General features: G+C 30.7%; 1 protein-coding gene across 1 annotated transcript; it reads right to left on the reverse strand.

The window, feature by feature from the left end:
* Window positions 1-3569: 3569 nt before the first annotated feature.
* Window positions 3570-15096, reverse strand: LOC111702221 (uncharacterized). Its single transcript, XM_023473836.1, has 9 exons — window positions 14923-15096; window positions 13736-13822; window positions 10696-10771; window positions 9559-9654; window positions 8716-8790; window positions 7333-7445; window positions 5257-5296; window positions 4866-4987; window positions 3570-3775 (listed from the first exon to the last, which is right to left on the reverse strand). Exons 1-9 carry the CDS (start codon window positions 15018-15020, stop codon window positions 3703-3705), a joined length of 780 nt encoding a protein of 259 aa, XP_023329604.1. The 5' UTR covers window positions 15021-15096; the 3' UTR covers window positions 3570-3702.
* Window positions 15097-19870: the final 4774 nt, after the last annotated feature.

Consider the following 19870-nt stretch of genomic DNA (forward strand, 5'->3'; position numbering starts at 1 on the left):
CACTTTTCTATTTAAATTGGTGCATTTAAAAATATCTAGTGACTCAATGCAATTCAAATACTTTTATTCTATCATTTTTTTGGCTTCGACTCTCATAGAATTAAATAATTTAAATATCTAGCAGATCAATATGTTTAATTGAAAGAAATATATCTACGGTTCACAACGTTTTTTGGACATAACTCAACATTATTTGGTCTGAAGCTCATGTTTATGTTATATTTATTTTTTGACTTTTCTAACTATAACACATGTCCCTCAAATTAGGTTATAAGCCTTATAATGCCTTATTTTACCTATGCCAGAATAAATCTTTATATAGACCTAATTCCAGTTATTGTATTTTAATATCAGTTATTGTATTACAACATTTTAGACGAAATTTATAAATACTATTCAATTGTAGATCCGTATGTTTGATTCACAATGGTACTTTTTAATGCTTTTACTGATTAAGAATGACTGAGATATCCATCATATGGTCTTTAAAAATTAATTATTTTTAAGTGTGGTTTCTCTACAAATTGCTTGAAGCATTTCTGCTTTAGAAATAATAGAGGAAATAGTCAGATTTAAACACTTTTCTTAATTCCTTTTTAATATCGATTCATTTGCGAGGCCTTCCTTATGTACCCTCATTGCCTCTCTTATCCCTCTCCCCTTTCTCTCTTATCGTATTCCACTCCCTCTCCCCTCCTATTCCCTCCCTATTCTCTCCCTTTCCCCTCCCTTTCCTCTTCCTCTTCCCTCCCTCTCCCCTTAGAAACCTTAGAAAATCTTATAATTTTTAATAAAAGAGATGTGCGTCAAATATCCCCGGTTTTTTACTATCTATGATTCAGTTTGTCTATTTTGTACACTGAAAAGTTTTGCAATTTGTACAGCTAAACCCTGTACATAAATAAGAAATCATAAATCATAAATTATAAGAAATCGGATGACGATATATAAGCAATCTGATGTGTATTTTGGCAAATAGTTAATCATTAGCTTAAAAATTAATATGTTAAAGGGAATAAGTTTGTGTACAGTGTACAATTGCTGTGTTTAACGTTCGTTATTTAAAATCATAACTTAACAGTCGTCTTTATGAATTCAGTCAGTTTTTTGAGTCCCATCTGCAGTTCAAGAATTACAAAGGATGTGTCGAAAAATGGCTTCTACTCTTTTGAGCTTTGTAAAATTAGCTCTGTCGTTTTCTTATTTTAAAAATTACATTCTTTTTAGAATTACCAGGATTTTTGAAATGTGGTTCTTTTATTGAGTGCCTTTCTAAAAGTATGAATTTGAATAAGCTTAGAATCCTAAGGGCTTAAAATAAATGTTGTATTTATTTTTTTATGGTTTCTCACCATAACAATAGACATATATTCTCAGCAAATGAAAAATATATTATTGAACGCTATAAATTTCAGAGCTGAGACCTGTTTACCCTTAATAATCCCGATCGTTTTTTTTAATATCCACTGTGAAAACTTTTAATTTTCTTGTTTATCCTTTATTTTGGATATCCATGCCCATGGGTTCCTACCAATTAGAGATGTCTCATTGAGTGTCCACAAAGATGTCAATATCAAAATAAATATCATACAAATCTTGAGATTAAGAAAACAGAAGATCAAGCATTGATCTCGATAAACACAATTCTAAAGTTTTTAGCTCAGGTTAGTCTGACCAACTAAACCAAACTGAATTAAAGCCAGGAAGCCATAGTCTTTTCAGCTTATCTTGTTATACAATCTTCATACAATGCATACATATTTAGAAAGGTATTTAGAATTCTATAATTTATCAAACTTTTCTGAACAAATGTAAATTTAATTTTAGGGCAGAACCATCACAGATATCAGTTTGCAAAAAGTATCTAAACCACATTAAGTTTGATTTACACGAATATTTTAGGAAAATTGGTTTAAATGGTAAATTTTGTTTCTAAAGCTGGCAAATTTTTAAATTTGTGTAGAACAGAATTTAATTGAAGATTTTTACGACAATGTTTTTACTCTTTAACATCATGCTACGTTTGTGAAAGAATTTTGCAGAGAAAAGACTAAAAAGAGTAAAATAAGTAAATAAACATAAAGGATTTGTAAAAAATCGGCACGAATTAAAAAGATGCTTAAAAATGTCGGTTTTGTGTAAAACCTAAAATCTAAAAACCTATTTAAATTTATCAACATTAAAATTAAATCAATAATTATTATTTCTAGAAGTTGTTTGATGGTCGTCGAAAAATGGAAAATAATCGTTTTTAGAATTAAGGAGGGGAAATATCCCAAAAGCTCTTTTTTTGGAGGTTTTGAAATATTAACTCCATAAAAACTAAATATTGTATATTTCATGCTTTATATATAAAGTAGCTTAGGAACCCAGCGCTGCCCAGGTTACTCAAAGTTACTTTCGCCGTTTACCCGCACTTGAACGATTTTACCGTGAAACTAAATTTCCAATAATGAGTCGACCGAACTAGTCCGAACTACTTGCAATCCGAGCTTTTAGCTCAGGGTCCGTATGAGGACTGAAGGGGTTACATCAATGGAACTATCCAATCTGAGGTTAGCTCTGGGTTCGGATGAGAACTGAAGGGGTTACATCAATTGAACTATCCATATTCCAAGCTATTGAGCTCACATCGGTTACAATATATTCTGATAATCTTTTTATTTACAAACATTGTATCAATTGTATCTTGCATTGATTTTTAATTATTTCAATTTATAATTACTGTTCCCATTCCTATTTTTATCCTTAAATGGATCCTGTAATCCCCGAAATATTGCGTATAATTAATAGGTCATGCTTCTAAGATTGTACTAAAGGAGACATAAAGATTGAAAAAAAAAAAATTTACCTTATAGCTTTTTTTTACAGAAAATTACAACGGATTTAGGATAATCTAGATATATAGATTTTTTCTAACGCCCATTAATTAAAGATATGTGGCGCGCCGCAAGCGTGCCCAAGTGATTTTTTGGTCCCAAACTCGTGTTTTAAGGGGTTTCACGGAAATTACTAGCTTGCTGTTGGATTTTGGAACATCAACTCAATTCATTAATACAACTTCTCTAAAAAAATGCATAAGTGACCGACCCTTATTTGACTTTAATAGTTCATGGTGTAAACTCAATATTGCTGACAGCCCCACCCCATGCCCTTCCCCAACAAAAAAACTAAATTTTCAATTGTACAAATATTGTTTAGAATCTGCCAACATAATTTCAAAATTCCGCAATCCAGTGAAACCATAGCTATGTTTTTGCAACGAATTTCACCCTCAACGCAATCCACAAAATAAAACAAAAAAAATTTGGTTTATGTATTATTTATATTTTTGGACTGAAATAACGTAAAATATTGAATCAACAAATTACTACATATTTAGACTTTGTAATTTGATATTTAACCATATCTTTTTAAGTAAAAAAGAAGACGAAAGGAATAAAGTAAGGTATTTTGTGATTTTAAGTGTTTAGATACTTTGGCGTTTTGGATTTTAGGTGTTTTAAAATTTTGTCTACTGTTTTGTTTCAACAGACTTAAGAATTGTTGACTTTAAAAAGCGGAAACAATTAGAATCAATTTTTATTTTCTAACATTCAATATTTGATATAAATATCTACACATTTTAAATCTAAATTTGTATTAACTGCTGTTTTGTTCTATTTTTGGCCAGGTTTATAATTCTTTTTTTTATTTTGTAAATTACATTAAAGCTTTAAGTTTGAGAATGTCATCTTGTATATTGAGTTTAATTCCTCGGCTCTCCTCATCATATCTAAACAATAAGATATTTTAATTTAAGAAATCACTTTTTAAAATCTTGAAATACCCTGAAAAGTTTGAGTTGATTTGTATTTTTGATCCCGCAAACGTCGAAACTGCTGAACCCAAATGGTCTCAAGCATAGATTCATAGCAACACAGATAGAACACTAGATGTCGTCTTTTTAAGATTTAGAGGTTTTTTTTGTTCACAAAAACCCTGAGGCAGAGGCCTAAAGGAGTTACGCGCATGCTGCGTAGAATTCCAAGACAGAGAGAGAGCCGCATGCGCGCAAATCCTTTGGACCTCTGCCTAAGTGAACGAAAAAAGCCCTAAATCTTGAAAAGACGACATCTAGTCTTCTCCCTTTGTTGTTATTAATCTATGGTCTCAAGGTTGTATGACTGATAAAGATTAAAAATGTCCGATTTCAATAACATCTTAAAAATAGTAATAGACGAAGAGAAAAAGCAACACTTAAAGTTTGTTTTAATATGTTTCATGTAAACCTGTTCAGCTTAAGACAAACATAAATATTAATTTTTATTTTTATTTTCAATTGTTTTGAAAAGCTGCCATTTTCACACCAGCCGCCGGATTATACAAGGCGAGTAAAAAAACGAGATTATCGATGTATTTGACAAAATTTTCAAAAATTTGTTTGCTTCAGATTTTGGGCATAACAAATATAAAATGTGTAAGGAAATTACATTTTTTTGGAACCTTTTTTTTAAAAAGAGAAATTTTTCAAAAAATTATCATGAAAATGTTTATGATATTGTTTTCCAAAATTTCATCAAAAAATCCGCAAAAAAGAGGTTACACAAAAATTTATATAATAGAAAAGTAAATTTTGGACAAATATGAACACGAGACACAGGAACTGAGTTGTTGCCACAACCTCTGATTTTCTAATCAATTTGCAACCCGATGTCGTAGACCCTTTATACAAACTATTAAAGGTTTACACCATCAAGTTGCAAAGATATAGGCAAGAGAAAATTTGAGTTTGAGGCAAAAACTAAGTTCCTTTGATATTTTTTTTAAGTATGCACGTAGCTGAAATTTTTTTTTATATTATAATGAAAATATTAATGGATGACCTTGACTGTATTCGGCACTGCTCCGCCTTAAACCTGGCGAGTAATCGGTCCAGCTCCGTTCTCTCCGCCGTCTCAAGAACCTCCGTCTTTAGTCTTAATTCTTTCATCTTTAATTCAACCGCCTGAAATTAATCGAGATTACTGACCAGGAATATTTGATTTTTAATTTTTTTTAGAAGATTTTATAATTTGAGCCACAAACATTACCAACAATACTCATTATTCTAATCAAAATGTTTGTAACTTCAAAATGATTTTGGTAAGTTCGATATTATGAAAATTCTTTTGCGAAATTGCACAATTGAAAGAAAAAATAACGACGATAAACATTCACCCATTTTTCAAGTTACTAATGTACAAAAATAAAAATAAAGAATTTGTATTGATTTACCTCTAAGAAAACACTATTTTCCTCTCTATTCTTGATTGTTCTAAATATATAAAATTGTTAACATTTTCTAAAACTTTGATAGAATCAAACAAAACTTTGTAAGCATCAAAATAAATGTTAACCAAATCTAAATAAACTTTAACAGGATCTAAATAAACGTTAACCGAATCAAAATAAACGTGAACAGGATCTAAATAAACGTTAACCGGGTCTAAATAAACGTTAACCAGAACTAAATAAACATTAACCGGAACTAAAAAACGTTAACCGAATCTAAATAAACTTTAACAGAATCTAAATAAACTTTAACATGATCTAAATAAACTTTAACAGGATCTAAATAAAAGTTAACAGGATCTAAATAAAAGTTAACCGAATTTTAATAAACGTTAACCGAATCTAAATAAATGTTAAACGGAAATATAGAAGTTATCCAAAATGATTTTATGAGATGATATAAAAAGGTTTTATGGTGAATTAATCTAAAAGTTATTATTGTTACGTAATTATATGGCACAATTTTCCATTTTGAGAACAATTACATTTCAAAGTACAGAAATAGCCAGAAAACAATGGAACAGGAAGACGACATTATAACAATTCTTAAGTTTTATGATGTTGTTACAAAGCAAATAGTTTTACTAGACACTTATTAATTTACTAATACACAGCCAATAATTTTACCACTATGTTATTAAATCCTTTATTCAGTGAAATGGGCCTGTTTACACTGCACAATTGCTGTGTCCTGCTTATTGGACTTTTTAAAGTTATGACTTGATTCTATAAGTCGTGTTCCAATTTTAACATTTCTGGTTATCACTGAACCTTTTTTACAGATTAGGGATCCATTTTAAATTAATCACTCCAGTGAGGGAGGAGGTGCAGAGGCGCCATGATCCCCGCAAAAATGACCTCCGAGCCTCAGGATTTGCAGAATTACCTCCAGGCCCCGCAAAACTGGTCTCCCAGCCTCAGTGACGTCACCAAGCCACCCGCCATTCTGTCTCCACGCCCCGCATTTTGGCTCCAATAAAAAAATATTTGGCTTTTATTTCCACCAAGAACCTTTTTTAGAAAATTCTCAACAGGATGAAATAGTTCAGAATGATACATTAACATTTTGTATTAAAAAGTGAATTTTAATTGAGATTAAGGGCTTGTATTTTGTTTTTCTAAATTTCACAAATTCCTTAAATTGTGAAGAACTATTGCAGTTTTGTATAAGATAGAAAAATGTTATATTATTTTAGAGGGGTCTCATATATGAATCAAACAATATCAGCGGCAATTTACAAAACAAGGTAGTTTTTGTGAAATCTTTGTATTTGTGATTTTATCGTATGCTTTAGAAAATATTGAAGAACTATTTTTTTTTAAGTTGAAACAAAAAATTGAAATAATCTAAATATCTATTACATGCTATACTAACAGGTTAGGGCAGCTTCGTATCATATCTTGTTGTTTAAATAAGTTAAATTTAATTCTAAAAAGTTTTTCTTTTATAGCGAGAGAATTCATTTACTTAACTGAAAAAAATGATATACAGAGGTGGGGGGGCGGGGGTGTGCGCAAAAACGCGTATATTATAGAACATTAATTTGCATTTTTTTGATAAAATGTAATGCTAAGGAATCGAGAGTTAATAAAATCTTCAAATCATGATGCCTTCAAAAATATTAGATAAGTCGTTAATAAAGGTCGTCTTTTACTCATTCCATCTTAATGTAAACTTTTACAGAAAAACAACTCCAGAACAATTGAATGAATTAACATGTCAAATTTGTTGATTAGACGATTCTTTAAACTATTACGGAGTCTACTATGAAGAGATATATTTTGATATTTGTTTGGTTAAGCCAACCAATTTAAACAAAAATAAAAAACAAGCGGAGACCAAAATGCAGAGCGTGGAGACAGAATGGCGGGAGGCTTGGTGACGTCACTGAGGCTGGGAGACTAGTTTTGCGGGGCCTGGAGGTAATTCTGCAAATCCTGAGGTTCGGAGGTCATTTTTGCGGGGATCATGGCGCCTCTGCACCCCCTCCCTCCTCCAGTTCATTTTAATCTAGAAACCTGATATTCTGCACAGTAAGCTGAATATCATCAGAGATTAAATTAATCTCCTCTTGTATTCTTCGCCAGTGCTCTGATCGAACCATGCTTTTGATCTCAGGAACTCTAGTTATCTAAAAAATATTAATCTCAGGAATTCTAGTTATCTAAACAATATTAATCTCAGGAACTCTAGTTAACAATATTAATCTCAGGAACTCTAGTTATCTAAATAATATTAATCTCAGGAACTCTAGTTATCTAAATAATATTAATCTCAGGAACTCTAGCTATCTAAATAATATTAATCTCAGGAACTCTAGTTATCTAAATAATATTAATCTCAGGAACTCTAGTTATCTAAATAATATTAATCTCAGGAACTCTAGTTATCTAAATAATATTAATCTCAGGAACTCTAGCTATCTAAATAATATTAATCTCAGGAACTCTATCTGAACAATATTAATCTCAGGAACTCTATCTGAACAATATTAATCTCAGGAACTCTAGTCTAAACAATATTAATCTCAGGAACTCTTTCCAAACAATATTAATTTTGGAACTCTATCTGAACAACATTGATCTCTGGAACTCTATCTGAACAATATTAATCTCAGGAAATCTATCTAAACAATATTAATCTCAGGAACTCTAGCCTAAACAATATTAATCTTAGGAAATCTATTTAAACAATATTAATCTCAGGAACTCTAGCCTAAACAATATTAATCTCAGGAACTCTTTCTAAATTATAATAATCTCAGGAACTCTGGCTGGCAATAATAATCTCAGGAACTTTATCTGAACAATATTAATCTCTGGAAATCTATCTAAACAATATTAATCTCAGGAACTCTAGTCTAAACAATATTAATCTCAGGAACTCTATCTAAATAATAATAATCTCAGGAACTCTTTCTAAATAATAATAATCTCAGGAACTCTGGCTGGCAATAATAATCTCAGGAACTCTATCTAAACAATATTAATCTCAGGAACTCTAGTCTAAACAATATTAATCTTAGGAAATCTATCTAAACAATATTAATCTCAGGAACTCTAGCCTAAACAATATTAATCTCAGGAACTCTTTCTAAGCAATATTAATCTCAGGAACTCTGGCTGGCAATAATGATCTCAGGAACTCTAGTATCTGAATTAAAAAACACAAATACATTGGTCGTCGTAAATATTAATACAATGAAGATGACTTTCTATTTCAATTCTTTTATTTTTCAAACAGCATATGATATACAAATAAACATAGAAACTTTGAGAAACTGTCGATTAACAGCGTCTCTTTGTTTACATGTAAAAATCAAACTTAAATAGAAAAGTCGTCTTCATTGTATTGATATTAACGCTGACCAATCAAAAAAAGTATCTTAAGTTGCATATGACCTGTTCCGGTGTTGCACCATTTTTGTTTACAATATCAATAGGTATTCGGGGCTCTTTTATCAGTAACTCAACCACCTGAACACAATTCAACTACTAATGGATATCGTTTTAAAGTCTGGCTTTAAAGTTTAAAAGTAATCAGATTGTTAAAAGGATTCACAATAATCTAAAATGTTAAACTTATTTGAAAATTGTATGCGCGATAAGTTTGATTTTATTACAAAATGTTGCAGGTAGCTCCTCGACCTGGACACTTTTTGTATTTGTTGTTTTTCTTAACTGTAGTCTGGTACTTTATATAAAACTTTCATTTAGGGTAAAACAACAAATACTACGGGTGTCAAATAATTATTTTTAGTCTTTTTTCATTGAGGGCCAAAATCTCCACTTTAGAATTTTTAAAAATTAAAAATGCTTGGGTTTTTAATTAAGATACATTTCTTTTATATATTTTCGAGAAATAATAAGAATTTGTGGGATTGGTTAAGGAAATAAGTTTTTAATTCCAAAAAAGTTGTCTTTTTGCTAGAGTTGCGCAGACATCGCGCAATAATCTCATAATCATAAGGTAAAAATAAATCAACCCTTCAATTTCTTTGCATCCCTATATCTTCGCAAGCTAATGGCGTAAATTTTCAATATTGTGAACTGTTTAATTCAACAGAATTCAAAGTATGAAAAACTTAAGGTCTACAACATCAGGGTTGCAAAGATATAGAGACTAGAAAGTTTGAGCTTGTCGTGTGTGCTTGGGTCCTTAATTAAGGTCCACAACATCAGGGTTGCAAAGATATAGAGACTAGAAAGTTTGAGCTTGTCGTGTGTGCTTGGGTCCTTAATTACCTCAACATTGCCGCGCTTGCAGGCGCACATGAAAGCACTTGCGAGAGAAAACCGGTTTTCATAGATTTTTTCTTCCTTCAGTAGTCTCTCAATTATCTTAACAGTTAGATTGCTTTACCATCAATTTGTTGAAGTTATGGGTGTTGCCCGTGGTTGCTAAAAATCGTCCAAAAATTGGTTATAAAACGACCGTTTGTGTCAAATCGATTAGTCTAAACGTTATGTTATGCCAACCATCTTTTCAAAGTCACGGTTTGGCCGGCAATAAAAAAAAACATGCACAAATGATGTACACATATTCTGGTGTTATGCTTTTAAAAAGAAGTCAAAAGATAATATATGTTTTAATCTTTTTTCTCTGTCCTTGGTTATGCTTACATTTTACTAAATTTCTTATAAATATCTTTGATACGTTTTAATGTAAAGCACGACTGACCACATTTTGGAAATCCCATTACAACCAAGAGTTTTATATACAGTGAATCCCAGATATATGAATACAAAGCAAGCGTTTTTTTATAATGTCGTATTAATATTTAAGATCAAATGCCACAGAAAAATGAGTTTAATGTTTATATCAATTGCATTCATATTTCAAGGCTATTAATTTACCTTGAATTAAAAATAAAATAAAATTCTTTAGAATTATCAAAAAACTTTTGACGGTCTATGTATTCATATATCTGGGATTATGTAATTAAAGTTGAATGCTTTTAAAATTGTTTCAACAAAAAATTTCATCTAAACATGAAAGATCTTTATTTTATATGAACTATTAATTTTAATCAAAGTACAGCGGTAGGCGATTATATCAATACAATGAAGACAGCTTTCGATTTCAATTTTGATTTACATCAAAACTGTTATAAACAGCATGGATACAAATAAACATAGAAGTCAGGAGAAGCTGTCAATTAAAAAAGCTTCTCTACGATTACTTGTGAAAAAACTTGTTAACAATAAAAAAGTCGTATTGATTGTGTTGATGTAATCGCCTACCATCACTGTCTGTCCATCTGAAACACTTAGTATTTAATACGTGAATAATCTGTCCATTTTTTTGTGACACACTGTACTTCAAATACGATTTAAAATGTGTTTTATAATTTTTATGTTTTTTTGAATACCCTGTCCTACCTTGACGTGTCCCAGACTGCAGGCCCACATTAAACCAACGCTAATTTCTTCACCAGTAATCCCGAGTATAGTATTTCTAAAAAATTTCAGAAACTATTTTTAAAATTTGTTTCTTTTATTCTTTTATGAACCACATACATGACACAACATGACAGTTGGTCAATAGTTTTTAATGTCTATTAACATACACTGTATTTGATATTAAAGATTTTTTGAAGTTTAATTAGTTTAAAAAATCTTTTACTCAAATATATTTTCCATTGAAATCAATTTTACTAAAATATGACTGGTATTCTCAATTTGGTATCAAACAACTTAACAAATTATGGAAGAAGACATTTAAAACTATTCACAAACTATCATGTTAACTGTTGAGTAATATTATCGTAAATACGCCCCATTTTAAACACTATCATCCAGTGTACTGCAATGTCACTGAATACAATTTAGGGTGACACATAAAAAGTAAATAACAGAATATCAAACGGTGCATATAAGTTCTATGGGTGATGTCAACTAGAGATGTCAACGATAGTGTAACGTAACGTAAAATGTACGTTTTTGTACGTTACGTTACATTAATGTGTAACGTTTGGATATATTCTATATAACGTGAACGTTAAACGTTAACGTTATAGGAGCTCATACCTAACGTTAACGTTAAACGTTAACGTTAGAGGAACATACCCCCAACGTTAGCGTTTTGTGGAAATGTAACGTTATTTTTCTAATATCTACAACTTTTTTGACCATAACGTAAAGAAATGTTTTGTTTCCAAAGGGAGCTTGAAAGTCTAACGTTTGAAAAATGAATTGTGATTTGATTAAATATCGTAACGAAAGGATTTCTGTTTCAAAGTTCAACTTATAAAAAGTGTAACGTTGTATAACTGAAAAATGCATTACTGTTTATGAAAACGTTTTGAAACGTTTTCCCTTATAGTATAGTGAAAAATTCAACGTTGCAGAAATGGGTTATTATTTTAATAATCAGGAAACGAAAGTTTTTTTACAGAGTAAAATTTCAATAATGTAACGTATAACATTTAAAAATGTAATTCTGTAAATCAAAACGTTTCATAACTTTTCTTTGAATACTAAATTGATTAGTCTAACTTTAGATATATGTCTGATGAAAAGGTTGTTCATAAAACGTTAGACTATGAGGGCTGAGTTTTAATTTCAAAAGCGTAACAATAATTCTGTCAATTGAAACATTTCAAAACGTCTCTAATATCAATGTAAGAGATTCGACTGATGATTATAAGAGCAAAGACTTATGGTTTTTCATTTCAAGTTTTAAGAAAATGAGTTTATGCCAAAAACTCTAATTTTCATTTAATATATCTTTGCAACCAGATGTCATAGACCATTAATATTGAAATATACAAGGTTTAAACCATCGGGTTGGAAAGATATAGGGATTAGTAAATTTGAAAAAAACTTAGTTCCTTTCTAAAATGTAAACGAGTGTTTTTGTAACATGCTATTAGTGAAAATTCAAATCTTATAAATGTTTCTTGGACATTAAAGTTTTTGATTTGCCATTGTTTGATTAAACCCACTAAAACTCTGGAAAAGGAATACAACATTAAGAAATTTTACATGTGCATTTTCTGTTATAAAGCAAATGATTTACTAATTTCAAAAAAATCAACTTATTGAGTGGAACGGGTCTGTGAAGAAACACAATTGCTGTGTTTCATGTTTATTTGACTACTTGAAATCATAACTTCAGTTGGCATGGTTCATGTTTTAGGTTGAAAAATTTAGAAAAGTAGATACTTACTAAAATGCAACAATATTTCATCAAATGGAAAATGCGTGTTATTTTTTATTCATTAATAGATTTTTATGAAACTTTAGAATAGAAAAAAACTATTTGTTAGTCGATTTTTTTTAAAAAGAAAAAAATGTTAAATAATTTTATTTCGCGTTGTTTGTGTTAAAAAAAATTTAGCACTTGTCTTACTATATTTGATATTTTTTAACCCCAAACATGAGCTCTGAAAACATTTTCATATTGTGGTATGAAAACTAAAGCTAATGCCGCTTTTTTACTCACTTTGTAAGTAACATAAAAAAAACACAAAAAGAACTAAAAATTCATCTTTGCAAGCTGGTGTTGTAGACTTTTGATATTTCAAGCTANCAAGTGAAAGTGTAACGTAAGGTCTCTGAAAATATTTACCTTGCATGAAAGTGGAACGTTAAAAAATTGTGGTTATATTACATAAGCTTTAACGCAACGTTGGGAAAGTTTTTTAAAACATCAAATGCAAAAGCGTAACGGAGCTTACTGTTTTTTCAATAACATTTACTAAAGCTTAACGTTGTATAAGGTATTCAAGTGCAGAAAATTCATTACGTAACGTTACTCTATGCCATAAAATTTCATAATGTGCAACGTAACGTTTCAAACGTTAATACTTTTGATGAACACTATCGTAACGAAAACTGAAATCTAGAAAAATCAAAACGTTGACATCTCTAATGTCAACCATTGAAATGCAAAAGAGTGTCGTTTTAACTTTATTAACTTAGATGCAAGTAGTTTCAGGGAAAAATCTCGATTTTTGTTAATGATAATGGAGCAATTCGACATTTTGTGACTCAAAATTTTGTACAGGCTGTATTTGGTTATAAAAATTAAGATAAAAGGCTGAAATTTTGCATACGTCTCCATTGTGGCCAGATCACCAAGTAAATTTGTAATTCAAGGTCAATGGCCTCCATCAAAAATCAATGTTTTGCCAAAAACCCAAAAATGACTTGAACCTGATGCAAATTTTTAACTCCCTTCGTGAGTTACCATACTGTACATTTATGTACAGGGCTTAATATATAATTAAAGACAAATTAAAAATACTAACCCTCTCAAAAAAAAATTTGGAAAATGATTAGAAATTCAAGAAATGTCCAGCCACAGAAACATGGCTATCTAATTCATACTTAATCAGAGAAAGCTTTTGAGGATACTGGCATTGCATCTATGCGTGGGCTTTCGCTTGAAATTGCACTTTCCGTCCTATTCACTTACACTGAGATATGATTGTTCATCATTTGTTGAATAGTGTTTAAGCTTCCTTGTTTGCACGCCTTTTTAAACTCTTCTACTCGTCGACGCCTAGAATTTAAAATTATTAATACAATCTTAACACAAACAACACATTTATGTATGCTCACTTACTTACCTTGGAGTAGATATTGGTCTTATACATATTCGTTTAACTCACGCTTAAAACTTAATTCGGGGACCATGTGAAGCAAGGATATTTATGTTAAATTGAATTCACCGCTTTTTTTTTATTTTACGATTGTGCATTTTAATCTCAAACTTAGAAAATACCCTCTTTTGTTAAAACCAGGGGGGATAATAGTTCTCTACCTGTGTGCTCAGTTAGCTGTACTATGCACTTACAACCGTTTACTAATATTGATATACAGGGTGTCCCACGAAACATGACAGTATGCAGGACGACTTGAATGTCGTCTTGATTTTGATATAATTTGCTGCGTTTATTTGTCAACCTAATTTTAGAAGTAAATTTCTAGAGATAATAATCACAAAATTTCCCTTGTCCTGCCATTTCCAAAATGTGGTCTGCTTTTTTTGTGCTTTCAATATTGCCCGAGATATGAAGAATTTCGTTCAGATTTCGACAATTTTGCTTTTATTTAACAAAATTGAAATCTGAACCAAACTCTTTATATCTCCGGTAATATTGAAATCACGAAAAACGCTTTTTGGAAATGCCAGGGCTAGGAGAATTATGTAATAATTGTTTCAAGAATCATACATGTTAAAGTAGATAGAAGAATAAATGTCACAAATAAATTCAAATACCAAAGACGACTTTCAAGTCGTCTTGCTATTGTCATGTTTCGTGGGACACCCTGTACTATAGGTATTTCGGTTTGGCGGGTGGAAATACAGTTTAAATGTGTGTTTTAAACAAAAACTAATTTTGATCTAAAATTAAATAAACTTTTTAAATTGATGCATATGAGAGCGGGATGGATAGCGAGAAGAAGATTAATCGCTTAGACGTAATTGAAGTTTTAAACTACTTTTTTAACTTGAACAACCGGTTCTGCAGCTACTTCCTGCTATGTGCAGAGTAAACAAAAGTTGCATGAGCCGGTCTAAACATAATCGATCTGGCGCCGCCTTGATTCCAAAAAAAATAATAATTTTAAATTTATTTACAAAAAAAATATTGAAACCTGATATAAGTTAGTAGCAAAATACAGGACAGGAAAAAGACAAAAAAAATCATCGCAGAAAATATTCTGTCCGAATCCCGAGGGGTTATTTCATACATTTTATCTGAGAAAACTATAGATTTATAATTCTTCAAGTTATTTAATATCAAAGTCCTATGGATGCATTGAAAGTTAAAACCAAGAAAGTTAATGAGATAATAGTTGATTTAAATGATGATATTAATATGTAATAACAAAAATAAAAATGAAATTAATAATAATAATAATAAAANTATCTATTTATCTATCTATCTACAGACAGCGTTTTGAATTTTGACTTTGAACAATTAGGCGGGAATTATTAAAACTTTTACAGAAAGATAATATTGGGATATTTGAAAAATAAGAAATCATGCCTAAAACATTTTATAGATTGGACATTTTAAAGATACATTTATTGAAGAATTTGCATAGCTCGTGTAGTGAAAACCAGAGAGCTGTGGATTTTTAAGATGAAAGTATAGAAATAATTCAGATTATTTAATGTTTTTAATAAGCAAATAGTTTTATTAGAATCTCTTATTACGTTAAATTGGCCTGTTTACACTGCACTATTGGCAGGCGCGCAGGGGAGGGGGGGGGGCAAAGGGCAAATATTTCGCGTATCGCAAAAAAAAATTTACATAATGCCATTTTTTGTAAAAATTATAAATAGAAAATAAGACGATATTTATGAACATTGTCTTCTATAAAATATTCTTACTATGAAATGTCCTAGTTCTAAACTGTTAAGTGTTAAATTAGCGTGCTCGCAACCAAAATTAATCAACATCAAATCATTATTTTAGAATTTCTGGAGAAAAATCTTGTATTTTGACTTATGTTGACCTGTAAAATCCTTTTGTTGTTAACTTTGTAAAATTCCCCATTTTAAAAAGAGGAGGGGGCTGGAGGGAGGGGGAGATAAATATTTTTCATCATTTTAATATTTATGCACAGTTCTATATTTCTTACTATAGGAAATCTAGGAGAGAAAGCAAGATGGTAAAAAAGCAAAATATTTAGAAACATAAATTACAAATATTTAGGACAGTTAATAATGCTGCTCTGTGTTTTCTAGCGGATGAATACAAGTTACATATTTTATTTTAGTCTATTTATACTGCAAAATATCGAATATATACAGGGTTACCCACTAAGGATAAGACTTCAAGATATGACTGCCTGTTTCATTAAATCCAAGGTTGTATAGAATACAAGGTTGGGAACTAGTTTCTGCATGAAAAATAATAACAAAAATTGTAAACAAAAACACAGATGATAAATAAACGGATAACTACGGGAGGGAGGGGGGGAGGCTGGCCCCTAATAGCTACGCCTCTGCACCCAGTTACAATACTCAAAGCTGGGGGACTTGTATAGACTTGTATTTGAAAGAAATAAAATTTACTGCAGATTGTTCAGTTTCAACATGTTTTTCAGGTTTTTTAGGTCTAAAATATTAGAAATTAAACATGATAGTGGTACAGTGGATATTAATAGGAACTGTAAACTCAATTTCAAGTTACCTTTGATTTATGAAATGGCACGTCCGATTTATTATGGTACCTTAAAAACTTTGTCTGATAACGAGTGGAGGAGCTATTCATGTTTCTCTTTTTGAAATGTAATTATTTTTAATTGGTGTTTCTCTATAAAAGTTACTTGAAGATTATTGCTTGCAAAAACAATGGAGGTTTTTTTTCAGAATAAAACAATTTGAAACTAGAAAGACTAAGCCATATTTGAATTAATTTGAACAATTTCGGGTTTTGAAATATTTCACTAAAAAGTTTGATTCTTAGGATGCTAAAAACTAAAACTTTCTAGGGCAAGTGCGCAGGATAATATCCCCCCCCCCTCAGGGCATTACAAAAAAAAAGAAGAGAAAAAACGGTCACTAAAAGAAATATATTACCTTTTACTATTCATGTCGATCACTGCCTTACACCGAGATTAACTGTTTACTACTAACTGATGTTGGTTTGTAATAAATAGTCGTATAGTAATTATTATTATTATGTAAAACTTGTAATTAAACTGTAATTGTAACCTGTAAATAAACGTCAGTTGGAAAATACTCCGCTTTGATTAGATTGAATTGTATCTTGTGAGAAAAAGATACCTAAGAATACAGATGGAGTTGTATCCGGATTGATATTGGCTAGTGTATTATTGCAAAACTTCCAGTTCAAGATTGATTTATAATTGTTTCCTCGTTTAGAGACAAAGAGAGAGAAACCTTGAGTTTGAGATTGAGTTGTATCTTGTAAAACAGATATTTGAGAATAAGGAAGGTTAGACCTGGATTGGTACAGATCTAATATTACATATGAAAGAAAAATGAATCAAGGCAACTACTCATATTATTAATATTCGACGAGTCGGTTTTTCTTACGATTTATTATTATTTACAAAGATACAAAAACTAAAAGATGATACTATACGAATCAAATATTATGAATTGAGGGTGGAACAGAGTGATGGGAGAACTTCATGTGATGATTCCAACTCTGGAGCTGATCTTCAACTGACTCTTTTCCCTAGATTTCGCTCCACCCTAGGCTAGAGCTTAACCCTAGTTCCCCGGGAGCTGGCCTGCTATCCCCCGCAGAACCCGGGCCTCTGGAATAACAGAACTTTCAGCTTGGCTTGGGTTATTTATAGAATCCACATGCAAACTCAACTAAATCCGTTAGGATTCAAAATAGGATTCAAAAGTCCAACCGAAGGGTAAAAGGGGGGGGGGCATGATACCCCTAGGTAGCTATGATCTCAGCGATCTAAAAAATCCTTGAATCGCTGATCGTAAAAGATCAACAAAATCACACATTGTTACACTAAAGGTGTTTAGTGTAGAAGGGCATTTACTACATAAAATCTACAATCTTTTTTTTTAATCTCATCCTTTGTGGGTATCCTTGTAGTAGATAAATATAACAATGGATGATGTTAAAAATAGGAACAACAAAATTACAAATTTTTATGTAAGACAGAGGTTTGGATCTTAAGTTTTTTCCATTAAGGGATCGGATCGGTCGTTGTAATTTCAAATAACCGTTTATTTCACGAGGGCCATGCCAGATTCACAAGGTTACCCTTCAAACCTTTATCTGATCAAAAATGTAGAATATATCATCGAAATTCCAGCTTCAATTTTTCATCTCATTCATTCTTATCAGACAAAACTTTTCAGGGTCAGTTGTAAATCGGACATTTCGCTCATTCTTTAAAAAAAGTCTTTAGTTCCTTTATAATATAAGGTAAAATATACTCGCTATATAATATAAGGTAAAATATACTCGCTATATAAGTTTGTCTTTTATGTCAAAATAATTATACAGATAACAGATCTTTTTTTTATAAAACAATGAAGCTTCAATTTAGGAAACAAAATTGTTTTTAAATGGTCATGCATTTTATGAGAACATTATTTATATCTTAAAAATTTTTAAAAATTTTCCCTTTACTGTCCCTTTAAATGCCGCTAGAAGTTTTCAGTTCCTCATTATTTTACTAAAAAGTACGCTAACTCAAGTAATAAAAGCAAAAAGAAAAACAATTTAGAAATGTGTACTTGTAAAAAAAACTTTTTAAAAAATGTGCACTTAAAAAAACAACTTATAAAACAAATTTGACTCTAAAACAAACACGTTTGACGGAGTACACAGTAGAACAGTAAGCCTATAGTTAAATTTTAAACATAAAAGTACAATAATATTAAACCGATGCCAACCAATCTACCTGAGCCTCAAGATGAAGCAAAATGTAAAAAAGATTTTTGATATCTTTACCAACAGTTAACAGTTTTATATCGGTAAGGAAGGATTAAGTAGGATATAAAAATTAAGAATAGAAACAAATCTGAAGCTTTTATGTCAAACTGTGGGACAAACATTTTTAACTTGGCTTTTTAGGAGTGTCGGGAGTATCTGTTTATAGTAAATGCCTTACTCCAATAAGTCAGTATCAATCCAGGTATAACTTTCTGTATTCTCAAGTATCTATCTTTCAAGATACAACTTGCCCTAGAACTCAATGTTCTAAAATAATACTTCAGTCTGTATCAATCCAAAACAACACATATATATTCTTAGGTATCTGTATTTTAAGATACAACTCACTCTAGAACTCAATGTTCTACAATAACACTTCCGTCTGTTTCAATCCAGTAACGATGCTATGTGTATTCTTATGTATCTGTCTTTCAAGATACAACTCACTGTAATACCTTAGTATGTGTCAATCCAAATACAATTTTCTCTGTATTCCTAGCCTATACCTATTAATCCAGATTCAATCCTCTCTGTATTCCTAGCCTATATCTATTAATCCAGATATAACTCAGGTTCCTCTCGTTCCCTACACAAGGATAAAATTACTCTGATACCGTAATCAAGCAGAGTCTTACTCCAACTAATGTATATTTTGAGTTCTATGGTACAGGTTTAATAATTGAACGTAATTAAGCTAAATTTTAATACATTTAATGAAAAGGACCTAAAGATGTTAGGTAGTTATTAACAAGCGCAGTTTAGTTACAGATAATGTACAAGGTAATATATCTAGGTGTGTTCAGGTTTATAAATATGGGGTTTACTACAATATTTATTACATGTTTATATTTAAAAATATGGAGCTGATATTAATTCAATGTAGTTCTCCAGGCTCAATTTTTCCCCATCTTATGTTCAAACAAAACAAATGGCATTATTTATATTATGGACAGACACCATAAAAATTGTGAAAAAACTTTTTGCGATAAACTTAATATTTTCCATACGGAAACACTATTGTGGTTTAGACCATATGCAGTTTTGAAATGTGATAATCGTCTCCAATTCTTGTATTGCCTCTAAAAGGGAGTGACCGGCAATGTATGGTAGTTGAACCAAGGAGTATGGAATAGAAGGGAGATACAACTGACGCG

The sequence above is a fragment of the Eurytemora carolleeae genome, unplaced genomic scaffold (assembly GCF_000591075.1).
Source record: "Eurytemora carolleeae unplaced genomic scaffold, Eaff_2.0 scaffold141, whole genome shotgun sequence".
Taxonomy (NCBI): Eukaryota; Metazoa; Arthropoda; class Copepoda; order Calanoida; family Temoridae; genus Eurytemora; species Eurytemora carolleeae.

Bases quoted from the DNA above. Each gene is read 5' to 3' on its own strand.
- LOC111702221 (XM_023473836.1), bottom strand. From the start codon at position 15,020: ATGTATGAAATAACCCCTCGGGATTCGGACAGAATATTTTCTGCGATG. The intron at 10,772-13,735 runs GTAAGTGAATAG...GAAATTTTTTAG, and splicing joins ATGAACAATCATATCTCAGT to AAATACTATACTCGGGATTA. The intron at 3,776-4,865 runs GTCATCCATTAA...CTTATTGTTTAG, and splicing joins CAGTGCCGAATACAGTCAAG to ATATGATGAGGAGAGCCGAG.